Source organism: Gavialis gangeticus, unplaced genomic scaffold (assembly GCF_001723915.1).
Source record: "Gavialis gangeticus isolate Ggan-Ray unplaced genomic scaffold, GavGan_comp1, whole genome shotgun sequence".
Lineage (NCBI taxonomy): Eukaryota > Metazoa > Chordata > Crocodylia > Gavialidae > Gavialis > Gavialis gangeticus.
In genome coordinates, this window is record NW_017728998.1 from 44231928 (window position 1) to 44241075 (window position 9148).

Genomic DNA, 9148 nt, shown 5'->3' on the forward strand with positions numbered 1-9148 from the left:
GCTGCCTATATGGGGGGAGCTGGGCTCCCTGCTCAGGCTGCAGCAGCTGCTGTTTCCCACAGGCAACAGTCAAAGCTTGGGTGCTGCTGTGGGGGGCAGGGGGCTGTCAATCTGGGTCCCTGGCCCGGTAGCTTTGGTAGATGAGTGTCCACTCCAGCAGTGTTGGGGGAGAGGGGGCTATGGGTAGAAGGCAAGGGGCACTGGCAGGGGCAGAGTAAAGGGCCTGGAGCTATATGCTGGTGGGCAAAGGGGGCAGGGCGGCGAGTGGCAGAGTGACGGCAGTGCAGTGTCTGTGTGGCCCTGCTTTTGCCCTGCCCCGGACCTGCTCCTGTTTGGCAGCAGTGTGAGATGGTGGTGCTCCATCCCTGCCCACCCCCATGTATCCCTGGGACCTTTCAGAGTACCCCCAGGTGTATGCATACCCCTGGCTGACAACCCCTGCCATAGTGCTCCCCCTCTTAAATTAGAAAGCAGCTATTAACAGGAAGACAGTAAGCGAACAAAAGGAATGCAGCTAGGACAACTATCCCCTTAAATATTTTGAAGAGCAGGGGAGCTGTTACAGTGTAATATTCATCCTGCATGCTCAAATATGTTAAATTACTGGCACTTTGAGTCTGAATGGAACAGTTAAAGTTGCAAAGATTTTACTTCATGTATTTCTACAGAAGTATACAGTGGTAGCAGCTGTGTCATATCATCTTATCCATTTCTCCCACTCTCTCTACACTTTCTCCTCCAGTCATTGATTCTTTTCTTCTTATTGCTTTTTACTCTTACCTTCCCCTTCTCTGTAATTAGAAAAAGCACTGAATTTTAAGGCTTCCATAAAACTAAATATTGTAGCAAGAGATTTTTTTTTTAAATGGAAGATGTGATTTTTAAGAACTATACATGCAGATTTAATTTTGTATAGTCTGTATTCCATAGATCAATATTAGAAATGGTGTGTCACCCCCCCTCCCTCCCCACAACAAACAGCGAAAAATGTGCTTCCTCCCAGTCCTGTATTAGCCTAAAAATCCAAGTCTCTTAGGCTCCAAATCCAGCTGTGAGGACTTCAGAAGGATGGAAAAACTAGAGGATTTAGAGTATAACTAAAATATGGCACTCTTATTAAACTCTTCTGTGGCCTGTAGCAACCCCCAGGGGAAAGTTTTCCTTCCCTGATAGGGTGATCTTTCTTAAAATTGTCTTTTCTAAAACTGTGCAGTTTCAGAATCGTAGACTATAATTCAGTCCTGCAGAGACAGTTTATATAGTCCAGTGATTCTCACCAGAGTTTTATGATACACTGGGGTATCTTTAAATCCATTTAAGGGTGCTGTGAGGTACACAGCATTATCGCTAACAAGCGTGATTCACAAGATAATCCATGTTCTAGTATTTTTGTGCAGTTGAGAGAGTCAAAACTAAGAGAGTCTGTGAAGGGGCGCTTCACGTTTGGTGAGGGATGCCTCATGTCCAGAAAGATTGAGAACCACTGGTCTAGTCTGCCTTGACTTTTTTTTTTTCCTTATCTGTGTTGCTTTAGGGTGAAAAGTTATTCCTCCTTCACCCACAAAATAAAAGCAGATTTTGTCTGATATTTTAAAAATGGCTGGCAATTTATCTATATTTTTTCTTTAGAATTTTTGCGAAAATATAATGAACAGAGTGTAGGTGGACTCATGTGGCTCTGCATTGCAGCAGCTGTGGCCTTGACACTTTTCGGTAAGGGCTGAAGCCTGAGACTCAGCAGTTGCCTGCCTCCCCTGACTCAATTCGAAGACAACTGGCTTTTTTTGCATGTTAATGCAGGGGGAAAACACCTCTTCTTAGAATCTGAGTAAATATAGAAATTGAGTCTGCAAATATTACTGTAAGTTTAACAACAGTATCTTAGTGGAATATGCCAGGCTGAGGGATTTAGAGTTGGGCCAATGTTCACTCCTTTCTGCATAAAAGTTCAAGCTTTTCTGGCAAATTTTAATTGCACCCACGTTCACATCTTCCCTGTAGTGACAGAATCCCTTTTTTCTGGCAGCAGGACAAAACCAACTTAGTGACAAAGCTTTTGCCACTGCCTTCCAGCTAACAGAAGCTACATGTAAATATCCCCTGGCTTTATGTTACCTGCTAATGTCTCCTATGATGCACTGTGTACCCCACTGATACAGTAGCTGCAGTGGACTGAGCATGAGCTGTGTGTGTGGGAGCTCTGGCGCACACCAGGATGCATAAAATGAAGGAAAGGGGGTTTGATGTGGGGGAGGCCTCTAGTAATAGATCTGTTCTCTGTTCCTTCTTCCCTCCCCTGCCTTGATGAGGTCCTGATAAAAATGAACAAGGCTGATTCTGAAAATACCTTTTTGTAGTGTGCCAGGAATCTTGCGTACCTTTCATTTAACTTTTACATGTGCCTAGAACAGTGGATTTCAACGTGGGGTCTGCAGATCCACACTTACAATTTGGAGAGGTCCGCACCCCCATTCAGGATTTTTTTAGGAATCTGCAAATGAGAAAAGGTTGAAAACTACTGGCCTAGATGCATGGCTGAGAGGCGTGCTTTGACTAATCAGCACCAGAATGTTAACTGTAGCTGAATGGATGGAAGCAATACATCTTGTGCCATTCTATGGAAGGGGGCAGCTGTGCTCTAGTCACTTGCTGTCATTGCTTATGATACAAAGTTAGCTTCAGGTTTCTGTCACTCTTATGGGATATTGAGGCATGAATGTCTGTTAATCAGTTCTAAGCTAATCCTGCAGAACTTCAGAGATTTAGTGTAGCATTGGGATTTTTTTTTTTTTTTTTTTTTTTTATTTCCCACCCCCTACCCCTGCAGTAGAGGAATTAATGCTGAGAATACTCTATTGGTTACAGCTCCTTTGCAAGCTCTTAACATTCTAATTATTGTTGACTAGCATGAACGGTTCTTCAGCTTGAAGTAGCTGTAATCCCTCCCTTCACCAAAAAATGTTCTCTTTATGCAATAGTGCTGCTTGTTGCTATGGTTAAAGGAGATTAAAGATAATTTGGCCATTTTGGTAAAGTGCTCTAAGCAGTGTCTAAATGATGGTAATACTTTAAAGCTTATTAAAACAATCCCAGAAGCATTAGAGAGTCAAAGCTCTGAGCCAGTGGCACTAAGTGAATATGCACTATATGAGATGTAGTTCAAGGCAAGTTGGCTGCAAAGAGAGAAAAGCAGGGAGCACACAACAGATTTCTTTTGCAGTTTAATTTTGCTTCACTGGCCCTTTCTTGGCATCTGAGTCAGCTTGTAGTCAGCTCACAAATTTTGAGATGAACCATTTCTAGAGTTTGTGAATCATTGCTTCTGCCCTTCATCTGTGTGCGGGGGCAGAACACTTATCTGAAATGAGCTTCCATCTTTGAATGTAGGTTCATTTTTTTTGAACATCATTTAATTTTGGTGGTGGCTGTTTGTAGTAATGGAGCTCAGACATCCTTTGAGTGAGGATTTTGATACACTGTGTTCATTGTATAGGATGCCCACTCACAAGGAGAAGTGGTGGCTTGCTTGGAAAAAGGCCTGGTAAAAGAGGCAGAAGAGACGGATGGTAGAGTTCAGGTTTCTGATCGTTGTAAGAAAGCGATTCTTCGGGTGGCTGAACTCTCTTCTGATGACTTCCACTTGGACAGACACCTGTACTTTGCATGCCGAGATGATCGAGAACGCTTCTGTGAAAATGTGAGTTTTCAAATGTCAGTCCCTCCCTCCCCTTTTATTCCCTCCCCAAAAGGGGGCCTTAACAAGAACTAAAGGGCTGAAAAAGAGCCTGAACAGACTTTACTACAGTAAACGGTATTCAGTGGAGCCCCTGTTGTATATCCTTCATTCATTTATCTTTTAAAAATGCAACCTGTAAACAAAAGCTGCTTTGAAGAGGTTGCCCAAAAGAATATAGCTTGCATTGATGAGCACTGCCCTTCTCCACTGTCAGAATTTGGAGGGGATCTGTTCAACATCTCTGTGAAAGAGTTTGGTTTTTATTTAGTACTCTGGTTTAGTAGCATGCTTCATGTTGCTTTTTTAGGCTTAATTTTAGCTAATCTTTGGCACCAAGAACTCCTACAGGTTTTTATGAGAAGTGCCTCAAAGTGGATGGGAAGGAGGAAAGAGTCTTCATTCATAAAATGTAAAGTCAGAAGGGACCACAAAGGATCATCGTTAGACCTCCTGCCCCTGGCAGGAAAGAGGACCAAGGTTGGATGACCCCAGCCAGGTGTCTATCAAGCCTCCTCTTGAAGACCTCCAAGTTAAGTGGTAGTACCACTTCTCTTGTAAACCCATTCCAGATTCTGGCTGTGCTTATTGTAAAAAAATTACTTCCTAATGTCTAACCTGAATCTGCTGTCCACTAGTTTGCACCTATTATTCCTAGTTACTCCTAGGGGCACTCTGGTAAATAGCGCATCTCCAATTCCCTGTTGTCCTCCCTTGATAAACTTGTAGGAGGCTACAAGGTCTCCCCTCAGATGTCTTGTGTGAAGGCTGAAGAGATCCAGATCCTTCAACCTCCCTTCATATGATCTTTCACGGAGGCCACTAATTATGCAAGTGGCCCTCCTCTGAACCCTCTCCAGATTCTCCGTGTCCTTCTTGAAGTGCAGCGCCCCACACTGGACACAGTACTCCAACTGTGGCCTGACCAATGGTGCATAGAAGGGGGGCATCACCTCCCTCAATCTGTTGGTCTTGCATCTGATAATGCACAACAAGGTGCGATTGGCTTTGTTGATGGCTTCGTTACATTGCCGGCTTATGTTCATCACAAAGTTAATGCAAATTACCTGCATCTTCTACAACAGAAGAATGGGAAATGCAACAAGAGACTAGCTTGGGTGGCAGTGATCTCTTCAATGCATTGAAACTCAAAAAGGAATCCTACAAAAAGTGGGAACTTGGTCATATTACTAGGAAAGGTATAAGGATATTGTATGGGCACGCAGGAAGAAAATTGGGAAGACCAAGGCATAATTTGAGGTGCAACTGGCAGGTGACATAAGGCAATAAAAATAGATTCTGTAAGTATATCAAGTAAGAGGAAAATTAAGGAAAGTGTGGTTCTAAATGCAAAAGACAACCTAGTTACAGATGGAAGTATTTAACTTTTTTACCTCGGCCTTTATGAATAAGGTCAGCAACCAGATCATGAGTGCAGTTAGCAGCAAAGATGGAGAAGGAGAAAAAGAGAGTGTAGAGTAGTGGAAGAACAGGTTAGGGATTGCTTAAAGAAGCTAGCCGTTTTCAAGTCAGCAGGGCCAGATGGGATACAGCCTAGGATACTAAAGGAATTGAGTGAGATTTAATTTCAAAGCTATCGGCTGTTGTCTTTGAGAAACTGGAGGTCCCGGATGATTGGAAAAGGAGGCAAATGTACTGTGTGTCTTTAAGAATGGGAAGAAAGAAGATCTGGGGAAGTACAGACCAGTTAGTCTGATCTTGATACCTGGGAAGATCATGAAGCAAGACTAAAAGAATCTATTGTGAAGCACCTAGATGTTGTCATGCGCTGAGGCATGGGCTGTCTGCCTAGTGGCTAACTTGAGCCAATGGTCCAAGGGATGGCAGGGTCGAAGCCAGTGTCAGAGTCCAAGTCAAAGCAGAAACAACAAGCAAGGCAAAGTCAGAGAGCAAGCTGGGTCAGGTACTTGGGAGGGATGAGTTTCAAACGGTCCAGTTTGAGGCAGAGGCCAAAGTCCAAGCAGAGCCAACAATGCAGGTGATCCAATTTGGAATTGGGACACAAGAGCATGGAAATGTCAGTATGGCCTAAGAATAAAAAGGGCCTTGTTCAGACAGCTTCCACAGGGAGCAGGATCCCATATATAGGTGGGAGGATTCGTTTAGCATCTGGGAGCCCTGGGCCAATTGGACCAGCAGTAAGAGGCTTTTTCCCAATGTGGCCTCTCTGCCAGTCCACCTTTGTCTGTGTTTGAGGCCTGGTGAAAGACTAAGCTGATGCTCAATCTCTGAATCTCTAGGTTAGGGTTCAGGACCAGATCCTGACAGAGGATAAAAAGGTGATTTAGGAAGAGCCCGCATGGATTCACTAAGAACAGCTCATGCCTAACTTAATTTCCTTCCATGATAAGGTGACCGGCTCTGTGGATGGGGAGAGAGCAGTGGATATGATGTACCTTAACTTTAGTAAGGTGTTTGATGCTGTCTCCCAGGACATTCTCATACTATGGGAGTACAGACTAGATGAAAATACTGTAAGGGGGATGTATGACTGGTTGAATTGTGGTGCTCAACCAGTAGCCATCAGTGGCTCTGTGTTTAGTTTAGATGAGGTATCAAGTGTGGTTGCCTAGGGGTGTGTCAGGTATGATTTAACACCTTAATTAATGATTTGGGTGATGGGATTGAGTGCACACTTAGCAAATTTGCACATGACACCAAGTTGGGTGTCAGTTGCAGACACTCTGGAGGGTAGGGCTAGGATCCAGAATGACCTAGATTGCAGACCAGTTTTCAGTCTTTCAGATGAGACTCGGCAAGAACAAGTGAAAGGTCCTGCACTTGGGACAGAATGATTGCATGCACAAATACAGACTGGAGAATCACTGGCTGGATTGTAGTGCTGCAGGGAAGGACATGGGGGTTACAGTGAATATTTTGCAATTATTTGCAAGAAAAGCCAACAGCCTACTGGGTTGTATTAACTAGAGAAGTTGTGGAATCTCCACCCCTAGAAATTGTCAAGAGCAGGTTAGACAGACATCTGACTGGGATGGTTATCCATGTTAGTCAGAAGGCAAAGTAAGTTTTGCATCTCAGACTAAATCAGATGTACAGCAAGCTTTTGTAAGCAGAGGGCTTGCTTCATCAGATACCCCTCAGATGGGATGATTTCATTAGTGCTGATCCTGCCTTGATCAGGTAGCTGGTCTAGATGACTTCATGTGGTCCCTTCCAGCTTTAGTTTTCTATGATCCTGCTTTTATCATTAAGCTGTTTAACAGCAGGTGAGATGGATCACAGGCTCTGCTACGAGAACCTTGGTGTAGAGAGTTGCAGCAGGGGAGGAGATCTATATAGATCCTATTCCCTTGCATTAATGGAGGTTATTCCTTAGCAAAAAGAACAGAAAACAGGAGTTGGTACGGATAACTCAGCTTTAACATTTTTCATGACAAAAAGAGCTGTTACATCAGATGGTGACACTAACAAGTATTAGCTGTTCCTATAATGAATGGGCATTGCTTTTAGTAATGTAAAAATTGGCTTTGGGTTCCATATGATACAGTTGTATTTTGGTGATCATGAAAAAGGTATTTTCTCCTGAAGAGCTAATGTCGCTATTCTGTTTCAGACGCAAGCTGGGGAAGGTCGGGTGTACAAGTGCCTCTTTAACCACAAGTTTGAAGAATCTATGAGTGAAAAAGTAAGCATCTCGACTGAGCAGTCATCTCACCTGGCAGTCATAGGATTTTCCATCCATTGGACAGACACTTTGCCTCTTTCCTTCTGAACATTACAGTAACTCTCTGTTAATTGACCCTATACACCTGGGTCTCTGAATACCTTTACAGCTTCCTTTAAATTGAGACAAGTACTTACAGCTGCATTTGGTAGTGTAATTCTGGTTAGTCACTCTTCTGTGGGAAGACTGTGCTTGTTTAAGAGGTTTGTTTGTTTGTTTGTTTTTTGTTTTAAGTATGGAGCTAGAGTTGATTTACCAAGATGATGGAAGCAAAAGCTGGAAAATGTAGAGGCTGGATCAAGTAAAGAGATCATCAAATAAAAATACCTCTACTGTCCTTTGGCTACTCCCACTTCAAATTTAATGAGCAATGTTGCCTTTTAAGTTCTTGAGAAAATCGTTCTTTATATGTAGGGCAATTTAGACTTAAATAATGTAATGTATTTCAACATGGGCATTTCCCTACAGTGCAGACCACTTTGGTACAAGTATTAGTAAAAAAACCAGTGACTTGCACTATGATGCTATGTCTCCATTTCCAGAGCTTTATATTTGCAGCCTTTAGCGCCTCTGATCATGGTACAGATATAGGGAGCACGGAGGTGAGGATCAGACCTTGGATCTCAATGCTTAATTGGGGAACATAATAGTCCATATTCTTCTTATTTCCTTTACCCACATTGCAGTCAAGCTCTCTTATTGTATTCTCTTATTCCAATCTCCAGATACACTTTCATATGAATATTGTTTTATTTTTTAATAAGTTTGATCATTTTCTGAATTATCTGTTTTACTTGGATTATTTCTTTGAAATTAAAAAAAAAAAAAATTGTAATGTGCAGAAGTGGAGAGTTTGTCCTCCTAATGTGTGGTTACCCTTTGTTCCACTGATCTCAAATTTTGGTTCAATATCCATATCCTATGCCACCCAGAGATTCATCAAATTTCAAAGCAACCCTAGGAAGCTTGTTCGTGTTTAGAGCATTTAGCCATTTTCTAAACTGAAAAGATTTGTCAACCTTAACTGTAGTAAAAGTTTCTCTTCGTAGCAATATAGTGAAGATTGTGTTGATTTTTATTTTCCTCAGTGTCGTGATGCTCTGACAACCCGTCAGAAGCTAATAGCCCAAGATTATAAAGTCAGCTACTCATTAGCAAAGTCCTGCAAAAGTGATCTGAAGAAGTACCGCTGTAATGTGGAGAATCTTCCCCGATCTCGAGAAGCCAGACTTTCCTACCTGCTGATGTGTTTGGAGTCTGCTGTACACAGAGGTGAGAGGTATTTAGAGTTGGGTAACGTGCCTTGCTCATTTAGAAGATTTAAAGATTGAACTAAAATGGGGGTAGATATTGTACTCTTTAACAATCTTACACCCACATCTTAAAGTTATAGAGAAGTAGGGCTGGAAAGGACCTCAAGAGGTCATCTTGTCCAGACCTCTGCCTGAGGCAGGATCATCCCTATCCAAATCATCCCGTACAGCCATAATCTAAACTCTGCATAAGACTACAGTCAACCCTGACACAACAACCCTAACACCTTAACCTGCCCCAGGTAAAGCACAGGAATGATGGCAGTCAGTCCTGCTTCTATAAAATGTTGTCAGTGCATGCTGAAGAGGTCCTGGGTAGAGGACCATGCCTCCTGCTACAGAGCAAAGTGTTTAAAAAAAAAAAACAAAAAACAAAAAAAAAAAAACCAGTCTGAC

General features: G+C 42.6%; 1 protein-coding gene across 1 annotated transcript in view; it reads left to right on the forward strand.

Moving 5' to 3' along the window:
• The window catches only part of GLG1 (golgi glycoprotein 1), a gene marked incomplete at its 5' end in the record, with an annotated part of 79545 nt that overhangs the window by 12542 nt on the left and 57855 nt on the right, over positions 1–9148 (forward strand). Inside the window, 3 exons of the mRNA XM_019505298.1 lie at positions 3494–3697; positions 7329–7400; positions 8528–8711. Of these exons, the coding sequence (XP_019360843.1) occupies positions 3494–3697; positions 7329–7400; positions 8528–8711 (460 nt within the window). The remainder of the gene's footprint in view (positions 1–3493; positions 3698–7328; positions 7401–8527; positions 8712–9148) is intronic.